General features: G+C 38.2%; 1 protein-coding gene across 1 annotated transcript; it reads left to right on the top strand.

The window, feature by feature from the left end:
- Positions 1-131: 131 nt before the first annotated feature.
- On the top strand, positions 132-22,831 carry LOC140141997 (large ribosomal subunit protein bL9m-like). Its single transcript, XM_072163896.1, has 7 exons — positions 132-198; positions 9,939-10,142; positions 10,620-10,782; positions 13,427-13,581; positions 14,501-14,620; positions 16,025-16,108; positions 20,571-22,831. Exons 2-7 carry the CDS (start codon positions 10,098-10,100, stop codon positions 20,661-20,663), a joined length of 660 nt encoding a protein of 219 aa, XP_072019997.1. The 5' UTR covers positions 132-198; positions 9,939-10,097; the 3' UTR covers positions 20,664-22,831.
- The last annotated feature ends 757 nt before the right edge of the window (positions 22,832-23,588 follow it).

The raw sequence follows: 23,588 nt of genomic DNA on the forward strand, positions 1-23,588 counted from the left end.
GAAGTAAGGTAACAGTTTGTTTAAAAAAGAGGAATTGAAAATAAAAGTTAATAACATAAATTATTCTTTATTGCATTTTAAGTGGAATTATTTGTAAAATTCGTATGTGAACTTTCCTTGATATATTATAGCAACACTAAATCAAAAATGGCTGCGCCCAGTAGCAGATCGTGAGTGTGCAACAACGTTCAGACTCAGGTTAGTAAAATACTTTGATCTGCTGTAGATTATCATTATTGCAAATTGTACAAATTACTGATTCGTTTCTTCATTCACCATGCTCATTACACAACTTTGAAGACCTGCAAAAAGCCACGTCATAACTCATAAGCTTTAAAGATTGCATCGCATCGGGGCTTGAGATCAGACATGTACATACATGCATAGCATGATAGATAGTTCCAGTAAACTGTAACTCGTCGTACCTAGATCAGGTCAGTAGATGTCATTATGTTAAATGATAAAGACTGAAGTCTTGCTGGCAGGACTACATGCATAGACCGTAAGTACTAATTTCGAGGAGCATAACAAACACCAAATTGGTGTCATAACAAATACCAAATTGGTGTCGTGTGTCGTGTGTATGCCTGCCACTTCCACATACTTGTGCATAATACGGAAGGTCGATTTGTGCCCATAAATGTTTAGGCCTATGTTAAACTGTATGTTATACAAATTGTACAGCTATCATTTCTACCCTATGACGAACCGACATACCTGTAAATCAAATAGCCCACAAAAAACTGGTCATCGCTGGTATTTTTCATGAAGAAAAACGACACTTTTTTACGCCGAACATGTCCAAAACACGTCAGCTGACGTACAAGCCTCCCCACGCATGTACATAAACAAGCCGTGTTCATTGTTTAATTGTCACCTGCAGCTGTTCGCAAGAAAACTTTCTGCATTAAATTACCTGGGGTCGTTATCAGGCCTGAGACACACTGGCGCTAGTTTGAGGACAGTCACTATGAGTTACTAATGTCGGCACATGCAGAAAATGCGTGATGGGTCGCCATTTTGTGACTCGTGCAAGCTAACACAAACAAATTATTGGACTTAATAATGCGCAGAAGAAGACCTTGATACTAGGCGGAGCTTACGTTTCACAAGAATGATTGACAGCTGTGAGTTAAGTGAAATTCTGTTCTGTGATTGGTACAAAAATATGGTTCTCGTATAAATGAATATATTATCCATGGCTTCAAAATTAGGAACCGTTTCTCCACAGAGCCCTATATAGGGCTCTATGGTATCTACTCATCATACTACGACCGTCAGAGAAGATCTGGCCAGCGGACGACGCTTGCCAATCAGGCTAGCTATTTGTACGGGCGTGGCCTCTCATCCTTTTTATTATCTCTGGTCTTGTCACGCTGGTAGATTCGCCCACCTGTGATTACTGACCTGGATCTGACAGAAGATTGTGGAATTTACGATTTTCAGCAGCAGGATTTTATGAAACTGCCAATATTTGCAAGTATTCTGAAGGATCGGTAATAATTAAAATATTTTTCATGGTGTCGGTAGTGCAAGTTGAAGTTAGTGAATTTGTGGTTTTGTATGTTATGTGCAAGAGTGTTTTCAGGAAGCGTAAATAGGCAGGCCGTTATGCTAAGCTCTCCATGTTATATGCGAGTTCGGCGACGAACTGGACACATCACACGGTAGTGTGATGTGTCCAGCCTGGATATATGTCGTGTGGTCTTTTAATTTGTGCCGAGTGCTTGGCAGACTTGACTATGCTTCAGTGGTCATGAAAGGATTCAATAGATAACCTCTGCCCCACTAATCCCCAGCTATAGGTGACCCCGGAGTGACGTCACAAGCCGTTGACCTCCGTTGACAACAAATCCGATTCAGAAGTCAAATTTGTAGTTTTCTGTGGTTTGTCCCTTTTCAAATCGGCCAAAATACTACCATTTCTATAACTTCTCGACATGGGGCCTCCAGCCAACAACAAAAATAAAGACTCTCCTCTACATGTTCATGTGTTCAGCTTCACATAAAATGCAATTTTCGCCAAGTATTTAACCCTTATTTTACCGAAATCGGCCCGAAATATGCTTGATTCGAGGTCAAAACAAAATGTCAACAAACTGAATCAGCCTCTGTTACAAGTCTTCAACTAGTCACACTGCTCCACGGTCTATTGTGGGTTGAAAAGCGTAAGTGTAGGCACTGTAGCGTCATGTAAAATAAGTACCCGGATGGCCGGGGTCACCTATTGTCTGAAATTGCTCCTCGGAAAATATATTATAACAACTCAGTCCTCAAATGATAGTCATATATTAACGACCAAAAGATAAATGACTGACTATCATTGAGGACTGAGTTCCGCAGTCTAGCTTGAGATTGGAATTCCAGTTAACCAGTTTCCTTTCTCACGAAGTATTAAGGGCTACATGTAAGCCTAAGAGTAAAATTGTACAATTGTGTTTGGGACCGGGAGTGGCCTTCTCTCTTTCTTCTTTTCCTTGCTATTTTCTTCCATTTCTCGCTTTGTTTAAAATCAAAGACAAAGCTATCTAGGCCAGCATGCATTTGATTAGCCTACACTGGCTATCCAGGGCTTGTGCTGTTTTATAGTATGGACTAGTCGGGATTTTACGTTGTCACTATTACATTCGCATGGACGGACATTTTTTTGCGGGCTTGCTAAGATTCTAGCGAGTAGATTTCTTGCAATATTTGGTCGCATGTCATGAGGTGGTCCATTTTGTGTTACATGGTCAAAATTAGTGGTGTTATCGATAGAGATTTTGTGTATCGCCATGTCGGAAGAAAATACTTCCGACAATCGACATGTATCGATAGTCAACAACCTGACAGCGTGGGAAATATCTTAACTTCCCCATTGATCACCAACCTCCAATTAAGCTTACCGTTATTCATCAAAACAAATTCTCTACAAAGATTGTGTGTGCATTACTGCTCTACCCCACGTGATCTGCACAATAGTGAACATTAATGTCATGATATTCCAAAGCTGTGATTGGTTGAGGTGCCCATGTCACTGACATGATATTTACATACATGTGCTTGTCCATTTATTATGTTATTATTCACATCACTGTGATTACATGTGATTGCATGTCTTGAAATTTGTGAATGTTTATGCTCCTGGTTGAGGGGGTATAATGGACGTGTGAACTTAAGGTCAACAAACTTAATCATGTCGGGTGTCACAAGTTGGAATGGCTGAACTTTCTATGCGGGGTGTGGCCTAGTAATGTTCAAGCTATCAGCGGCTAGTGGCTTTTGATGTTGTGAGATGGTACATTGTTTGTGTATCGATACTACCATTGAGTGTTCCAACATGTCGGAAGTCTGTGAATTTTCCGACTATCGACACTTTCGACAGTCGATAACAGGCCTAGTCAAAATGGTCAAAAAAATTATTTTTTAATATATAGATATTGTAAAACTGCAACATCTCATACCATTTTTACCTCAAAAATGTTTATTGTTTTGGCGTAATTGCCTAATTAATAACTAATTAGCCCATAGGCCGCAATGTAAATCAAAATTTTCAAATGCGTTTTTCTCAAATTGAACCTTATTCACATAAAATACCCCACAACAAATGTCTGAAGTTGGATTTTGTCCAATGTGCTAGGATATGTTCACAACATAGTGATGTATCAGTCTCACCCTTCAAAAAAATTTATGTAATCGCATTCACGATGCCAAAAAAAGTTGATATTTTGTAATTAAAATTTAATTAATCATTCATATTTTCCCAACACCACTTCCTACCATTTTCATAATGCAAAAATTAGTTTCCTTGTGCAATTTCCTTTCAGAAAATACATACATTTATCATGATACAGTGAATATTAAAGGAGATATGGACCTTTGCAGTTTTTGCACATGAGGGGGCACACCACTAAATAATCGTCCCATTGAAATACACGTGAAAACACAAGAAAGTAAATTCGTTTTTCTACCCTTTTGCCTAAAGTTGAGAAAATGTCGTATGGATTTTCTAAAAGTATAAAGTCTGAAATTTAATAAAAATTTATTTTTTTGGGGTCCCTTCAGTCGAACTTTTGAGCTACGGGCACCTGAACAGCGCCCTCGCGAATTTCAGCCGATAATTTCGCTTCTTTACCAGTTCCGGCCTTGATATTATTCCGACAGCCTGTCACTAATTCACAATCGATTTGAAACATTTTTGGAACATATTCTTAATATTGAGGTCCTACTCTATTCTTTTCATAAAAACAAGCACGATTCACTTAAATTCAGTACCCTCTAGATGCTGATATATGTCATGAGAGGCGCTATTTTTTACGGGACTATACAAGGTTACACCAAATGCGGAAGGATTTAGTGTAGTGCCCCTTATAAGGAGAAAAATTTATTTTTTTTCTTTATTTTTTAAATATTTTGAAAGATTAGACAGTTTAAAGAAAAATTGTCAAATATTTTTCTTCTATGTATCTTAATTACGTAATGAGAGCGTTTTTCCGAAAAATGGCAAATGCCGCTTTTGTCACATTTGAGCCAAAAAAGCACGTTTATCTTGCATTAGGCCTTTACCCAAAACACATGATGTAGGCCTATCTAGTTTTACCTCTAAATGCTCAAATTTTCTTTAAATAAAAGAAAGTCACGTCAATAATTAATTGTAAGGGTCCAGTAGCTAAAAATTGTGCAGTAATTACCCCCCCTTCTCATAAAAACAAGTTTGGAAGGGTTTAAGGACCCGGGCAGATTTATAACCTTCAAACCAAATCAATTAAAATCATAGAAATCTTATTTTTTCACATATCTCGACACTTTGTTCAGCTTTGAAGCCCCCTGACGGAATTATAACAAGCACGATTTGCATCTAATTCGATTTAAAATTACACATTAACATCTAAACTATCAATATAAATCGAAATTAACACAATTCAAGCAAAATCCGACTTTAATTTTGCCTGAATTTATCAAATCGCCGATTATAGCCCCACTTGAAAAAAGCGCCTTCGAAGGGGGCACACCACTAAATAATCGTCCCATTGAAATACATGTGAAAACACAAGAAAGTACATTAGTTTTTCTACCCTTTTGCCTAAAGTTGAGAAAATGTCGTATGGATTTTCTAAAAGTATAAAGTCTGAAATTTAATAAAATTTATTTTTTGGGGTCCCTTCAGTCGAACTTTTGAGCTACGGGCACCTGAACAGCGCCTCGCAATTTCAGCCGATAATTTCGCTTCTTTACCAGTTCCGCCTTGATATTATTCCGACAGCCTGTCACTAATTCACAATCGATTTGAAACATTTTTGGAACATATTCTTAATATTGAGGTCCTACTCTATACTTATATAACATGGCGCTGGCTGAGTAAACACGTACTCGCTGCATCTCTCATCAAAATCAACTAATTTCATAACAATATCCATGTTATGGAATATATTTGACAACCTATTTGATCTTGGTTTGATCTTGGTTGGAAGATTGTAGTTTTGTAGTGTAGTATTTGTTTTTCATCCAGTGCCATGTTATTTCTCAGCGTGATATTGCTTCGGCAACTTTACTGAGTATTTGTATAGAAATAGAAATAGAAATTTTCATAAAAACAAGCACGATTCACTTAAATTCAGTACCCTCTAGATGCTGATATATGTCGCCCAGGCGCTATTTTTTACCGGGACTATACAAGGTTACACCAAATGCGGAAGGATTTAGTGTAGTGCCCCCATGATTGCATTGACTTCTGTACATTTAGAGACAACCCGTGGTACAAAATGTAATGAGAAACTAATATGGAATATGAAATTGATCTATTTTGAAGTCAATCCTGTTTCTTTGAGTAATTGGCTCTAAAATGAGACATTGAAAAACTCAATATGACAAGGAGAATTTATGAAGATAAAATAATTTATTCAAACCAACACTATGGAAATCTTACATTTTCCTATGCTAATAGGTACTCCTGATCCACGTGCTCCTGATCCACGTGCTCCTCCACCCCATCAATTTTCAATTCCAGCTGATGCCATTTATTTAGTTTGACTCACTTCATGGAATTTTAAAAACTGTTTAGAAAATCAAACTAAATATCACCCATGTATAGCCCACTGCTACTACATGTAGCAATTCTAGGTCAAGTAACATTTCAAAAGGGAAAATTAATATTAAAGATTAAAAAAAATAAAAGTATGGGAATCCGACAGATAACCTGCAGTGAATTTCTGGTCATCCGCCAGCAAATCTGGGCTTCAGGATGACCGGAAGACTGCAAATTTGTACACTGACTGTAACTCCACAACTGTTGTGTGTGCTGAAATAAAATTTCCAGTGCATTAGTTGTAGTCCTTGCCCTATAAGATCTCACACCACCAAATCAGAGTCCCATAGAGATATGTGCTAAATTTGCCTTAAGAAAACGTCATTTTTTCTTCACAGGAGCGACTCAGTTTTAAGCGACAGCTATGATGGTTGAAATCAGCCCTTGCCTGATCCCTCTGGCTGGGAAAAATATAGGTTGACCGTCATTATTTTTTACGACTGGCCCTCGAAGTCTCACGATGTCTGGGAATTGCCTATTTTACAGGCAAAACCATGCCAGTGTTTCTGTAAAGAAAAGGCTGCTTAAAATCATTAAAAGTTATTTGATCTCGCCCATCTGTGGTACACTTGCAGGAAATAATATTACTAATCATGACCAATCCAAATTTGGCTATAATTATGCAAATGTCTGCTCATTTTAATGCTTAAATTGAGATTTTCTAAGAAGTGAAATTAAGGGCGCACAACGATATAATTCTATTTGGTGGTGTGAAATCTGAATGATCCAACATGTTTCTGATTGTCCTTAATTTCAGACTATTTTAATCTAATTAACTTATTTTTAGCATAATTTGAGCAAGAAGCTGGTTAAAAAATTTCAAGCAGAATCATTGTGTCTCTGACATGTGCTATCTACTGAAGATAGCATTGTGATTACCAAGTTAAAAGTTCACCAAGACTTAGGCTTTCAGCAATTTACAGTCAAGAGGGACAGGAAGCCAGACAGACACACAGAAACAAAGAAGAACATGTCCACAATGCCTGAATTATAAGTGTTGAATTATATGGCCTATTAGTGAAATCTTAAGTCTACCCCCCCCCCATAAGCTTACCTGATCCATGGGCACATTTTATGAGCTCCAACCAGTGCCCTAGCCCACGTGCCACCATATACTGATGTCTTCCCCATCTGGTACTGAGTCACTGCATACCATCATGATTGTAAACATTACATGGGTTACCAGTGGAATCAAATGCTTAGCCTACCCCCCCCCCAACAGACACACACAAACCGTAAGCTTACCTGATCCAGGCACCTATTTCATGAGTTCCGACCAGTACCCTAGCACCATACTGATGTCTTCTCTATCTGCCACTGTGTCATTGCATGCCATTGATGATGTAAGCTTACCAAATATTATGATTGTAAACATTGCATGGGCCTAAGTCACTCTCTGAAATGGAATCTTTCACTCAAACACATTTCGGTCAAAACTCACCTTAGCACTGGTATATTTGTAGCAAATGTTGCAGTTCTCTTCAATTTTAGCCTTTAATTACATAAATTCAGTCAATGCACTTCTTCGGTGGATGCAAACGCAAATTTGGAACAGGGCTAACTTGCTCAATCAAAAGTTGAGACTCACACACACAGCTCCATGAATGATCCAACATGTTTCTGATTGTCCTTAATTTCAGACTATTTTAATCTAATTAACTTATTTTTAGCATAATTTGAGCAAGAAGCTGGTTAAAAAATTTCAAGCAGAATCATTGTGTCTCTGACATGTGCTATCTACTGAAGATAGCATTGTGATTACCAAGTTAAAAGTTCACCAAGACTTAGGCTTTCAGCAATTTACAGTCAAGAGGGACAGGAAGCCAGACAGACACACAGAAACAAAGAAGAACATGTCCACAATGCCTGAATTATAAGTGTTGAATTATATGGCCTATTAGTGAAATCTTAAGTCTACCCCCCCCATTATAAGCTTACCTGATCCATGGGCACATTTTATGAGCTCCAACCAGTGCCCTAGCCCACGTGCCACCATATACTGATGTCTTCCCCATCTGGTACTGAGTCACTGCATACCATCATGATTGTAAACATTACATGGGTTACCAGTGGAATCAAATGCTTAGCCTCCCCCCCCCCCCCCAACAGACACACACAAACCGTAAGCTTACCTGATCCAGGCGCCTATTTCATGAGTTCCGACCAGTACCCTAGCACCATACTGATGTCTTCTCTATCTGCCACTGTGTCATTGCATGCCATTGATGATGTAAGCTTACCAAATATTATGATTGTAAACATTGCATGGGCCTAAGTCACTCTACGAAATGGAATCTTTCACTCAAACACATTTCGGGTCAAAACTCACCTTAGCACTGGTATATTTGTAGCAAATGTTGCAGTTCTCTTCAATTTTAGCCTTTAATTACATAAATTCAGTCAATGCACTTCTTCGGTGGATGCAAACGCAAATTTGGAACAGGGCTAACTTGCTCAATCAAAAGTTGAGACTCACACACACAGCTCCATTCAGATCTCACACCACCAAATCAGAGTCCCATAGAGATATGTGCTAAATTTGCCTTAAGAAAACGTCATTTTTTCTTCACAGGAGCGACTCAGTTTTAAGCGACAGCTATGATGGTTGAAATCAGCCCTTGCCTGATCCCTCTGGCTGGGAAAAAATATAGGTTGACCGTCATTATTTTTTACGACTGGCCCTCGAAGTCTACGATGTCTGGGAATTGCCTATTTTACAGGCAAAACCATGCCAGTGTTTCTGTAAAGAAAAGGCTGCGTAAAATCATTAAAAGTTATTTGATCTCGCCCATGGGATTTTCTAAGAAGTGAAATTAAGGGCGCACAACGATATAATTCTATTTGGTGGTGTGAAATCATAATATACATATCTTTAGAGAAAAATGCAAAAATAGGCACAAAATTGGGAAGGGGTGTAGTACCCCTTAAGGGTCTACTTGAGGATGACAACACATGAAAGTATATGAGTAGTCTCTCCCTGGGGTGTACATACATGTATACATTGTATACTCTGCCAAAAAACTATCCTTACACTTGGAAAAATAGTCACAATTCCAAAACTCAACCATGTTGGAATAAATTTGTTTTTTTATGACACCACATGACACCATGTTTTTTATGACACCCCATGCACATTGAATCCAATGTGACCTCAAGAAGTAAAGTTACAAGGAATTGATAGACGAAGGTCCAGTTTTAAAAGTGACAAACTGGCCTATACAAGGCGCAAAAAGATTACAACAAGCGCAACAAAGAGACAACACAGTTTCTTCAATTTAGAGTAGTTTTTATTTCAGTTTTTACTTAGTACTTTCCATAACTTAAATTTTAATTATTTGTTAGTTCTTTTGTTTCAGTTTTCTTTTGTTCGTTTTGTTTTAAATTAAAGGCATGCATAAATTAGCCATTCACCACTCTCAAACCAGATGTCTAGTCTGTGAAGTTTTGAATAGGCCAGTCTGTCACTTTTAAAACTGGACCTTCGTATAATCAAAAGCTTGTAACTTTGCTTCTAGTCACATTGGATTCAATGGGGTGTTACAATGTCCTGGATGAGATAAACAAATAAATTTACCCAAATATGGTTTAGTTTTAAAATCAGGATACTTTTTAGGTGATGTCATACTACAAAGCCAATAGAGGCCGTCAGCCTTTCGCCATCTTGTGGGTACAAATGATCTGCGTGTTCATGCGTCGGACACTACGCGCAGGGCGCATCTTGCCACGCAGCTGTTATCACGCATCAACGCGGTGATTTTGCTGTTCACGCATGGAGATCGAGCGACGACCATCGGCGTGTAACCACAAGATGGCAGCATATGACGTCACGCTGACGGCCTCTATTGATGATGTCAAGTTTTCTATTCAATTCCAGATACCAATCATCAGCTAGTTCAACAGACCAGTTACCAAATCCTCATCATCATCACCATGTTGTCAAGTTTATGTTGTTCATTACGGCGTTGCGCTATCACCAATCATCAGATGCTGCAGAATGTCAACAAAACGGCTACACTAGTAGGACTACAACAGAATGTCAACAAAACGGCCACGCTTAGTAGGACTACAACAACAACAGGTTGGTTTGAAGATATTGGGCTATTCCAGATGAAATGCATACACCCTTATGAAAGACAGGATCCGGGAATGTGAATTTTAAGTAGCGTTACCTGAATGGGTAACTCCTTTTAAAGTCTACACCTCCTGTATGGGAGATTAAGATCATGTCTAACAATTAATAGTACCCCGTAAAAGAAAATATTTGTCAAATTTTGGCATCAAGTACACAGGTCGGCGACTTTTCCTAGAATCTGTTCCAAATAGTTACTGTAATTGTTACTTTTCATGGCTACTTCTAAACGAGTTTCTACCCGCCAGTATGTGTTGTGTGTGTGTGTATGCTTAAATGATATGCATGCCTTAATTACTATGCAAAAGCCTTTTGGTGTGTTGCTAGAAAAGCACAAAAACAAAAATGCACTTATTTTGGTAAAAATGCATGATACATAATTGATAAGTGATAATATGGTTTTTCTTTGCTTTTCGTGAAATTCAGACGGTATTTACTCTACGACGGAAGTACCCAGCACCACCAACTAAACTGTACAAATCAGGCAAGGTTGATAAGGGAGTGAAGCAAAGATTTAAAATCTACATCTCTGATGGGATCATCAGACCCAAGAAACTGCTGAAACTCATCTTAACTGAGAATGTTGAAGGTAAGAGAGAAGAATCAGGTTTAATCTTGAGAACTACCTGCCGATTGGCCAAAATGAATATTGTGTCTAAATTTGAACCAATCAAGGAGGGTATTAATAAGATCATCTACAAATGCAAGTCTGACCATAAATAGTTTAAAGCCTAGTCATAATTGGCAATTGATGTGATCATTTCAAGTTATCAACCAATCAGAACTGCTGTTAAATGACAGGTAGTATCCAGGGGGTTAAGGAATTGGGCTATTTCAGTTGAAATCCATACTGTCTATGGAAGACATGACCATAATCTCCCACACAGAGGGTGTGGATTTTAAATGGTGTCACCAGTCATCAGGTAATCCCACTTGATATTCGCACTCCCTGTGTGGGAGATTAAGGTCATGTTGTCCATAGGGGGTGTATGGTTTTTAAGTGGAATATCCCATTTGGGAACCTTATTCCAATGAAATTTGGTGTTTGGAGAGAAATAAGGTTTGAAAACTTGGAAATAAATCATTTTGAAGGAAATCCTTTCTCCTGGAAAATTTTGAGTTTTATTCCAGGAAATTTACATTTTTTCCAGTTCTGACAAATATACTCTAATAAGTATTTAAAAAAAAGTTAAAACAGAAGCAGCTAGTTTAAGGTGCTACTATACCCCCGATACATTTTGTGACTAATTTAGCATTTTTCTCCCAAAATAACTACACACTGGTAACAAAAGTTATGTATATTATAGGGGCAAGGAATCCAATTACTTCACTGAAATTTCAGTGATTCAAGACAAGTGGCTCATTATATATGTTAAGAAATGAGGTACATTCTAGTGTTACCTCTTTTCTTATCATAAATTGTCTTGAATCACTGAAATTCCAGTGTAGTAACTGGATTGCTTGTCCCTATAATATACATAAATTTTGTTACCAGTGTGTTATTATTTTTTGAGAAAAATGCAAACATTAGTCACAAATTTATCAAGTGGTGTAATACCACCTTAACAGCATACTCAATCAACAATTGCTGAAACTGATCTTGATATAAAGATGTATATCATTATAAGAGAGACTAAATAGCCATGGCTTTAGGAATGAAAGATTTTTAACATGTGGGGGAGGGGCTGACAAAACCAAATTTTATTGATGTCCTGTTCTGGGGAGTGCTTGGGGAGGGGGGTCCTCTGGGAGTTGGAAAATTAGGCAAAAAGTAGGTAAAAAATGACCATTTTACAGTATCTGATAACAGTTTTTATGGGGGGCTGAAGGGTATTCAGGCCCCCGGTTCCTAAGCCTGTGATCTCTGGATTATTTTGCCATTATGTCTGGTAAACTTTGACCTGAAGTGTTTGCTTGTTGGTTTTGTAGAAATACTGTAAACATTCGCCTAATGGTGCACATGGGCTCCTTTGTATTGGGGGTAAATTTCATGTATAAATAGAGAGCTCCATCCTCTGAAAATCCCAACAAGAATAAAGAGTACATGCACTTATTTGCTGGTGAGATATTTACGGGAGAGCATTTTAGGTTGTGCTTAGAATTCCAGTTAGGTCAAGGCAGCCCATAGCGCCATTAGGTGAATGTTAATGGTAGTGCATTTTACCGGCAATGTGTGGCACGTGCTATGCACACAAGCTTCTATAACACTCAAGCTTGGCTTAAAAACACTTAATCATCATTCGATATCAAATATCGATGATTCAAATATTTGTCTCTTTGAGTAGGTAAACAATATGGGAGATTCAGTGCCGGATTTACCTTTTGGGGGGCCCTGGGCCAGAGACGAAAATTTGGAGGCCCCAAACTCACCGTGAAGAAAGCATGTCCACTCAAGTGGCCAAGTCTTGGTATTGGTATAAGATCGACAGTGGCGGTAGGAGCATTTTACAATTTAGAGGCAGACGTGCATAGATTAAAAATTTCAATTTCAGACTATTTTAGCCCACAATGATGGTGAATTTTGGTTTATGACGGTGCAATTATACCCAATTTTGTTCCAAAACATAATCTGGCCAAATATTGACTACCACAAAATATCCCTCAGTAGAAGTTTGTGGCAGACTGACAGCATCATATCAAGGCCCTGACAGTAAATTTTGCTGATCTATGTGCCGACTTTTATTATTTTCCTATTTGATTTTTGACCAAGCAATTCCTGCTGTTGTTTTGGCTCCACTACATCACCCCAGTATCGAGGTCGCCATTGTATGATGAAGAAGCGTCCAAGTATGCTGAAGAAGCGTGTACGTGCGAGTCCTTTGTGCGTGTCTGTGTGTTGACCCGGTAGTGTTCCAAAATATGCGATGGCAGGGTAATGACAGCTTACTTAGCTTTGTCATTTTCTAAATTAGCCGTCGGCTCCCAATTTCAAATATACACCCTGATCATATACCATAGAATTCTGTCTAGCATATATGCCTCTAAACAAAATTTTTTTGATGAAAGAGACGAAAGGCAAAAACCCTCCACAGACACATTACAATAGATTAGTCTTACAATAATATGCATTCGCTACTGTTCGCACAGCCGCCTGTATCAGTAATATAGTTGTTCAAACTCAAAATAATGTTTTTGTGGAGAGTGTCTGCCTCTTGTCTCTTTCTTCAAAAAACCCTTGTTTAGAGGTATGTGCTTGTAGACAAGGTTTTACGGTATGTTTAATTTCCCTGCAGATTTGGGTGTACGTGGGGATATAGTACTCGTACCAAAGAGACAAGGTAGAGCAGAGCTGTTGAGGTATAACAAAGCAGTTTACGCATCACCAGAAAATATTGAAGAATTTGCCAAACAGGACGATGGCAGAGATTTACCACTGACAGTGTCTGCAGTAAGTAAAATCTATTTAGGGGTGGCTTCGAAATCTGTCCACTGGAGCCATGATGAAGGTGGTTGGGTTTTGAATTGGGTGTCAAATGTAGTTTAAATATTAAGTGTTTCTCAGTTGGTTTTGATTACTTTGTGACTTCCAGGGCCTAGATTTCAACGAGAATATGAGAATCAATTCTCATCATTATGATTCTTGTAAGATTTGGTTGAGAGAATAAATTTTTCTCATTGTATCATACAGTAAGTGCAGTGACTATGATGGATTTTGATTCTTGCAAACCAAGACGAAATTTAGGCCTTGTAATGTAATTTTAAACATATTAAGTGTATCTCAATTGGTTTTGATTACTTTGTGACTTCCAATCCTGTATCACATAAATTACATACAATGTAGTTGTGTCCCAGATATACAGAAAACATATATTTTGTGATCAGAAACATATACAGCTGTACATGAGAAATATGATTTTACAGAAGTATTTTTAGTTAATTTGCTAAAATTGACCTTTTCATTTTTAGAGTCTTATTATGAGGAGCAGCTTTGAGACCCCATCACAGCATCTCCATTCATTCATTTGTTGTTTTTGTCTGCCTGTTTGTTCAGACCGAGTTTGCTTGTTTCGTGTTTGTTTGTCTGGAGTCTGGACAACTTACCGTATAATGTTCCTGAGACACAATCAGTATTAGGAGCAGAGCAGAGAAGATGAGAATATCTTCTCTGGTTGGAGTGACTGCACATTCTTGAACCCATAATACCATCCATGATTGAACAAAATTATAGTCCAAGATGTAGGAGCTCTTGACCATGATAAATACTATTCCTGTAACTCTGTAACTATCTTGACAGTCATGCAGTCAGACAGTGTCGTCAGTGTTTGTTCACAGAACTAATCAACTTCAATTGTTCATTCTCTTTTCAGACCTTAAAATATCTAGAAAATAAAAGACTACAGGTAGATGTGACGTGTTTAGAGTCAGATCCACATTGGGAAGAACTGTCATATCCCAAGGCTAGGATTATCAATGCATTCAAGAATAAAGTAAGTTTGCTTGTGTTGCAAATACAGTCCAACCAGTTTTATCCAGCCATGGTGATCTCACACCACCAAAAAAAGAATCCCATTTAGTATTTCGTCACAGGAGCAAGTCGGTTCTTTGTGACAGCTATGATGGTTGAAATCAGCCCTTGTCGAATCCCTCTGACTAGAAAAAGTAATAGCTTGACTGTCATTATTTTTTATGGCTGACCCTCAAAGTCTGATGTCTGGGAATTTCCAAATCTAAATACAAAATCATGCTAGATTTTCTATACAGAAAACTGTATAATAAAAAGGCTGCTTAAAATTACTTGATATTACTCTCACATCTGTGCCACACTTGCTGGATTTAGCATTACTAATCATAACCAATGCAAATTTAGCCAAAATCCTGTAAATATTTGCTCATTTTATTGCTTAATAAATGAATACATGAATACAAAAGCCACCTAAGTCCATGCGAAGTTATTTTGAGAGAAAAACCTGTGTATCATTTTAATTCCTTCAGTTAGATTTACCTGGTCAATATGGTAAGTTTTACGTGCAAATGAGTGGATTAACCTGTATTAGGTATGACGATTAGCATTTCAGGGACTTCGTGGGGTTCATTTTAAATTTTGGACTTAGGTGGTTTTTGAATCATATACAAAGACAACAATGTTAGAATGAGATTACCACTAGTAAGATAATACAAAATAAAGCACACAGGTATGTATAATGTTGATAAGCATTCTGCCATGTAATATAAACCACACACTTTCCTTTATTAAACCCATTTTTTGTTCAAAAGTCATTCTCTAGCAATGAATGTGTTACAAGTGAACTTTTTATACATACTGGATTTCAATCAATGTGTTACAAGACTCAAATCATGGAATTGGGTGATTCTTTCATACATGCTATTTTTCACATGCCCAATAGACACAGAGAATGAATTTGAGTTGTTCTTTCATGCATATGACAGGCCTATGTATAGCAACAATTTCCCATGCTTAACTCAATTTGGCCAAAGTATTCATATATTCAAATGTCTATCTTGGTTTTTTCTGAGAATTTAAACATTCGTAAATTTTGGGCACCCAACCATATTTCTATTGATGGTGTGAAATCTAATGGGACCAAGAATTCGCCCGATAAGTGAAAATTTCTGATAAGTGAATAATGTGCAATTCTGCATTGAATGTCTAAAGTGTTCAAATCAAGATAACATAAGACTGTTCACTGTAAATCGTGGACTTCTGACAATAAAAAAAGTAAATGAAAAAAAGATATGGATTTATATAGCAAAGTTGCGTAAGATCATTGAGCTTAACTGAAAGTTGCTGAGGTCATGTGTGTTTGACCTTTTGTACTGTAAATCACCATTGTTGTTCTCAAAACAATGTTACCTATTGTTTGTTTCAACAGTTAGGAGTAATTGTGTCAGAAGATGCCCTCAGACTGCCAGAAGAACCAATCAAAGACTATGGCACATACACAATACAATTAACAGTAAGTTGTTACTAATTATTTTTTTTGTTTTTCCATTTTTATTGCCCTGTACTTGGGACTGGTGGGTGGAGAAAAGATACAGAAAACCACCAGCCCCTTTCTTCATGTCAGCCATACAATATTATAAACAAATATGCAATTATTCCTTTAAGCCCAAATTAAAATTTGATATGTAGCTACACTTGTAATTATTGACACCCACCACTCACAAGTGCTGTGATGTATACACCACACAAGCTGAAGCCAGGACATAAGAAAAAGAATGGTAAAAAAAGCAGAAGCTGGACCAGGCCTGACAAAAGCACAAAACAAAGACCATCCCAGCACTGTCATAAGCGGTGAGTGTCAATTGAGATATAAATGAGACATCACATTCAAGAGAGTTGTTAATAATTATTGCAAAGGCTTCAGTAATCTGATCCATGTCACAAATATTTTAAGGTCTCAAATTTTACAACATACAGCTAGAATTCTTTTGCACAGTGCCATTTGATTCTATATCACTCATACATAAATTCTAGACAGTTCACTCTCTGTGTGATAGGTTTTACCATCAAAGTGCTGAGCCAGGCTATGCGCTGACTCTTAGACTCACCCATTTAGTTATGGGGTGGACCCCAAAATGTGAAGTATGTTACAGTAAAACATGATGTGATGTTGATGAAAAAATGTATTTCCTACCTTCAATAGCATTTTTTAAATAATGAAATTTATGTATAAGTATTCTCTCTCTCTCTCTCTCTCTCTCTCTAGGTGCCATATCCTAAGACGTTGGAGATCATGTCATGCCACAATTCTCTGTTATAAGCCATCTCCAGAAGCTCTGTCGCTTTATGTTCAGCTCCCCTTTCTTTTAGCCAGTCTTTCAGATTTGATAACCACATCACTCTCTTCCTGCCTCTGCTCCTTGTTCCTTCTATTCTTCCTGTCAATACTAGGTTCTCGAAACCATCCTTTCTGAGGATATGACCAAGGAATTTGAGCTGCTTAACTCTGATTTCACGTAACAGCTTCCTGTTCACATTTGCTCTACTTAGGACATCGTCATTAGACACTTTATCAGTCCACGGGATCTTCATCATTCTTCTAAGGAACCACATCTCGCAGCTCTCCAATCTTCTTTTAATGTCTGTTGTTATTGACCATGCTTCACTTCCATACATTAATACAGGGATGACATAGCAGTTGAGTACCAATTCTGGTCTCTATACTGAGGGCACTGTTTTTAGGATCTTGTCTAATTTTGAGAGCGCAGACTTAGCCAGTGCAATCCTTCTCTTAACCTCCTTAATACATCTGGCATCTTCTGTGATTAGACTGCCAAGGTAGTTGAAGGAGGAAACTTGCTTAATTCTTTGATCTTTCACCTTCAATATGCATGTTGGGCTTTCAGTCTTTGATACCACCATACATTCTGTCTTCTTGCAATTTAACAATAAACCTTTCCTCTCACTTTCCTGAACCACCACATCAAGAAGCCTTTGCAGATCCTCCTCAGACTCAGCTAATAGGACAGTGTCATCTGCATATCTTATGTTCGTGATGTTATTTCCACCGTTACCGAGACCATTTTCCTTTTCTAGCTCCCCTTAGGATCAGCTCACTGTAATAATTAAAGAGATCTGGTGACATCACACATCCCTGTCTGACTCCTCTCTTAATGCTTGTATATTCACTACAATCTCCATCCACCCTTATGCACGCTGTTTGGTTCCAATAAAGGTTCTGCAACAGTCGTAGATCCTTTCCATGCAGGTCTAGCTTACCAAGATCTTCAAAAAGCTGATCATGTCTCACCTTGTCAAAGGCTTTTGAGTAGTCAATGAAACACATGAAAACATCCTTCTGCATCTCTACCGCTCTCTCTGTTATCATTCTCAAGACATAAATCGCATTCCTGGTACCAGCATCTTCTACAAAGCCGAACTGCTCTTTACCAATCTCAGGTTTTATTCTACTTCTTGCACGGAGTAACAGGATTCTTAGAATTATCTTTGTAACATGGCTCATAAGCAGCGTTCGAAATTTTGGTTGTCCGGTTGCCCGGGACAACTAAAAAAGTCGCCGGACAACCAAAAATACTGATTCGGTTGTCCGCCGGACAACCATAAATCTAGCCAAAAGTCACATTTGTAGGCCTACGGACAACCAAAAACTTAGATGGACAACCAGAAATTGTAATCTGGTTGTCCGTGGGACAACCATTTATTTTTCCTAAATTCGAACACTGCTCATAAGGCTAATTGTACGTTGTTGTTCACAATCCACAGCGCCAGGTTTCTTGGGAAGAGCAATAAAGATTGATTTGCTCAGGTCTTCCGGAAATATCCCATCATCATATGCATACATTCTGTTGATGACTCCTGCCAGTTTCTCAATTCCATAATCCTCTAATGCTTCAATCATTTCAACAACAATTCCATCTGGCCCAGCAGCCTTATTTCTGCTCATCATTTTTATAGCTGATCGAACCTCTGACTGCAATATCTTTGGACCCTCAATAGAATCTGGAAAGCTTGGCAAACCGTCCCTTACATCGTGAAATAACTCCCCAACATATTCCGTCCACCTTTTCATTACATCATCTTTCCCTACCAGCATATTACCATTCTTTGCCTTGATGCACCCAGAGCTTGAACAGCCTGATTTCCTGCCTGAGATCTCATTTATCCTCTGGTACACATTCCGATTCTCTCCAAATTGACTCTCAATTTTGGCACATTCACTATTCAGCCAGGTCTCTTTGGCCTCCTTGCAACGTTTCTTTATTTGCCTGTCCAACTCTCTATATTCTTTCGAATCCCTGTCCATGATCTTTTGCCTGTCTCTCATCATTGATAGAATTTCTTCTGTCATCCACTTGCTTTTACTTTCTCTCTTCTTCTTTGGCAGGCATTCCTCTGCTGTTTCAACCAAGATATCCCTCATTGATTCCCATGTCATCTCTTCTCCTTCGTCTATAAGTTGCTCAAACCTGTTCTCCACTTTGATGGAATACTCCATTCGGATCTCTGGTTTCTTCAGCTGTTCAAAATCTACCTTCTTCGTGATCTTCGCTCGCTTCAACTTTCTCAGCTTACAACGAAGTGTGCATACTACTGGAATATGATCACTTCCGCAGTCTGCCCCTGGATGTGTCTTCGCATGTTTCACTGCTCTTCTAAATCTGTCATTAATGGTTATGTAATCTATCTGGTTCCTTGTGCGATCCCCAGGGCTCTTCCATGTATATATTCTTCTGGGGTGCTCCTTAAACCAAGTGTTTGTGATTACCATGTTGTTTGCTTCACACCACTGCACCCATCTATCACCACGCTCATTTCTTTCTCCAAGTCCAAACTCACCTACTGTTTTGCCATCTTGTCCTTGCCCCACCTTTGCATTCAAATCTCCCATGATCAGTTGTATTTCATCTGATTTGCACTGAGACTTTGCTTCCTCCAGTTTTTCATAAAAAGCATCAATCTCCTCTTCTGTGCTCTCTGCTGTGGGAGCATATACTACAATAACAGAGATATTGAAAGGTTGTCCTTGTAGTTTGACCAGCAAAACTCTCTCACTTACAGTCCAATAGCCCAGCACACATTTAGCCATATCTGCATCTAGCATTAGCCCAACTCCTTTCTCATGCTTGTCACCACCTGCATAAATCATCTTGAAGTCATCGATTTTGAAGTCTCCATTATTTGTCCACCTGGTTTCATTTATTCCTAGTACGTTGATTTTAAGTCGGGTCATCTCTTGCTTAACATTTTCCAGCTTCCCACTCTGGTTAAGAGTTCGCACATTCCAGGTTCCAACTCTGATGATCTTACTTTTTTAAGATGACCTTATTGTTTGAACAGTAGCTAGCTGACGGTCTGGGCCCACCTGCTCTCCATGGGACACCCTACCGGGCGAGGAGCCGTCCACATTATGTTCCACAGCCCCCTTCACGCCGTTAGTCTCTAACATCAAATTGTGACCTTCCATGATTAATCTTGGGAAACAATAAGTGAAGTATTATAAAACAAATACTAACTGTCTTAAATTTGTGTAATGGTGGAAATATGTAATGCAATCAAGCAAACTTAGTCGGAAATCAGAAATATTGATTTTGAGATATAGCCAAAGAAATATTTCCCTTTGTTTCCTCTTGTTTTGGAAAACTCTTTTATTTCTCATATCTTTGGATCTGATTGTTCAATTTCAATGGGGTTTATTGCAAAATGCAGCTTTGTATTAAAAATGCTTATTACTATCCTATAAAAAACTTAAAAAATATATAATCACTTGGTGAAAGATGTATTATTGTCCATTTCTGGCTTGTGGAATGGAACAATCCTTCGTTCACCTCTTGATTATATTTCAACCATATATAAAATTATAAATCATATAATAGCCTTCTGGTGGCCAATCAGCAATCAGTTTTCATTGAGTTAAGCACTTTGTGATTCTTTTTTTCCTTCTTTTCCTCTTACAGATAAATGGTACAGAAACAATACCAGTGGAAATTGATGTAGTCAAGAATACCATTACATTAGACTCAAATTTAGAGCAAGAAAAGGCGCAATAATAGTAACTGTAATAGTAATTGTTGTCAGATACTGTACAATTACCTACAAGGTGTTTACATGAATGTCTTTAATGATATCTAGGTGGTATGGACTAAAAAGACATAATTTGTTTTCTCATCATCAGTTGTAGCATATTCAGGTATACAAGACTGTGGTTTTCTAATCGGGGCTGTAAATGCCATTGCAGTATTACAAATAAGCCAATATTTTCAAGAGCCATTCTGTCCCTTAAGTCTGAATATCCATGATGGCCCCAGTCAATTTCTAAAGGCCGGAACTCAATTGTAATTGACTCATAATACATGTACATGTGTAACAGTCCTGGACACAGGATTTATTTGGGGGTAGGGTGCGAGACCTTTTTTGAATGAAAAATGTGCTTGCACAGCTTAGTTGTGTACAAAAAGTGGACCTAAAGCCCTCTAAAATTGCTCTTTCCGACTTTTTGAACTCCTTGTCACCATAAAGTGGACCTTTTGTCATTTTTTCTCCTACTTTTGGACCTTTTCATTGGAACAAATAGCAGTAAGTGGATCTTTGCTGCCACACTCCTTGCATAGAGGCCTGGCATAACAGTTTGAATATTTCAATGTTATCCTGGTCCACATTGTAGTGACACTTTTATAAGATTTCAATGGGTAATGCCAAATAGCAAGGAGGTATTGAGTTCATATGCATTCTTTGTGGCTTATGTGGGCACCAGGACACTAATATGTGTAGTGTTACAGCAGCCTGTTGTGATTTTCACAGGGTTTTTTGCAGGAGGGCCTGCCTTATGCTCATGCTATCTCAACATTATGAAGCAACAGCCAGAAAGTTATCTAGGCAGCAGTATTTAGTCGTCGTAGTGAATATGTCACACATTACAGTCAGACTACTCTGAAGTACAAAGTACCGACGCGGACACACACATTGTGCCGACTTTGAAGGCACGCATACCTCCAGCAGAGAGGCAGCACTGTGCACTGTTTACGCGCGATGTATACACGCGAGTTGGCACTTTGCACTTTAGAGTGGACAAACTGTAGTTACTGGTTCATGCTTGGTTTGCACACCTGTTGTTTATAATTGGCGAAAATTATTCACTTACGTGTGCACCAGTCACACATTACGCAACTAGTGTATGGGCTGCACCCAACTGCATGTACGCCATTCTATATCAATACATACTGTTGAGGTAAAGCCAAACAACTTCAGCAACCCATTGTTGTGATAATTTTGATAGTGGTTCCGAACACAGATAGTGTGACCCAGTTGACCTGGCAACAATCGATTTTTGACATCACACTACAACAGCGAAATACTGTTGACTGTAGCCTCTTTCTACTTGTGACACTGCAAAACATGAACACTATTTACTGGTATTTAGCAGTATGCATTGCCATATTAGAAAATGCTGAGGCACCTTGTCTATCAAAAAATCTGTGACTGCTTGTATAATCAGTGGCGTAGCTGGGATTTTTTCCAGAGGGGGGTGGGGCAAGCCTGTATGGGGCGGGGGCCCAAATCCACCAAACAAAAATTTTGCCGCCCCTTCCTCAAAAAGGTTGACCCAATTTTTTTTTTCGGTGGTTTGAAAAAGTGAAGAGCAAAAAAAAAAAGGAATACAAGGGTTAGTGACTTCATTTTGATATAATATAGTTCCATTTTTTAACAAAATTTTAAAATTGTTAAAATTCTATCCGCACCTTAGATGGATTCTCTTTCTCTTTCTTTTCCCCTTTTTTTCCATCTCTATCACTCCTTTATTATTTTGCCCTGCACTAGGGGGGCCCAAATCGGGCGGGGGGACAAATAGGCATTGCCAGGGGGGAAATTGCCCCCCTGCCCCCCGGCAGCTACGCCACTATGTATAATTCAAGTTGTATCAAAATAATTGGTACCCATCAGTTGTCATTGATAATGGATACAAATACTTCTCTGATTAATTGTATAACAAGTCATGCATTCTGGACATTTCAAGAGTATCCTATGTGGCATTTTGAAATGGCAGGCTTTTCAATAAACATCAAAATTGATGGGTACCATTCCGTACCAATCATTTTGATACACCCTGTATGAGCATTAGACAGAAATGTTGCCAACAAAAGTTACATAATTGTGACACAATCTGGTCCACGTAGGCCAAAGGTGGCAAATTTAAAAATTGAGATAAAGGCCAAAATATGGAGTAAAAAATTATAGTAACTCAATTGTCAAAAATACCTTCTTTGGCCCCCATGGAGCAGATCATGTCACAATTTATCTTGTCATGTATTCATTTTGAACCAGTAAAGAAATCATTTGTTTTCTCAAAAATGATTATAATGTAAAATTTATCTTACAAGGCGCAGTAGTCATGAGAAACTACTAGAATAAAACCACACAAACAACAAATCTTTGTTTATAGTTTTATTAACATTGAAGTGCCTTAGAAACATAATATATATTCCATTCATATATAAATCTATATATTCCTCTTGTTTGACAAATCCAATGTTAACCATATCATAGGTTTTCTCATACTGATGAATGCATAAGTATAAACCAGAGAAAATATCATACCCTACCCAGAATACTTTGCAACATGACTCATTACAGCAAATGACACCCCGTTGTACATGTTTCCTTTGCTTTTATATTGAGAATAGACTGGCTAAGCATGGGTCGATAGTCATCAAATAAACATGGTGCAAGATTTAGATGTACTCTACTCTGTTCATTGAGGTATGTTTTGTCACTATTGACCCCTATTGCACTGAGAAAATCAGTACAAAAAATTGAAATGGTGGAAATGCATTATGGGAAGTGTAAGATATCTTCTTTGGTTGCTGCTCATGTTCTGTGAATCAATATTCTGTCGGTTGGAGTGTTGTCATAACTTGGCTATTCCATGGATATCTACAACCTCCCTCTGACACTGGAGTGAAAGATTACTGTTGCGG

This window comes from Amphiura filiformis, chromosome 20, assembly GCF_039555335.1.
Source record: "Amphiura filiformis chromosome 20, Afil_fr2py, whole genome shotgun sequence".
In the NCBI taxonomy this organism is placed as follows: Eukaryota; Metazoa; Echinodermata; class Ophiuroidea; order Amphilepidida; family Amphiuridae; genus Amphiura; species Amphiura filiformis.

Bases quoted from the DNA above. Each gene is read 5' to 3' on its own strand.
- LOC140141997 (XM_072163896.1), top strand. From the start codon at position 10,098: ATGTCAACAAAACGGCCACGCTTAGTAGGACTACAACAACAACAG. The intron at 10,143-10,619 runs GTTGGTTTGAAG...CGTGAAATTCAG, and splicing joins TAGGACTACAACAACAACAG to ACGGTATTTACTCTACGACG. The intron at 10,783-13,426 runs GTAAGAGAGAAG...ATTTCCCTGCAG, and splicing joins CTTAACTGAGAATGTTGAAG to ATTTGGGTGTACGTGGGGAT.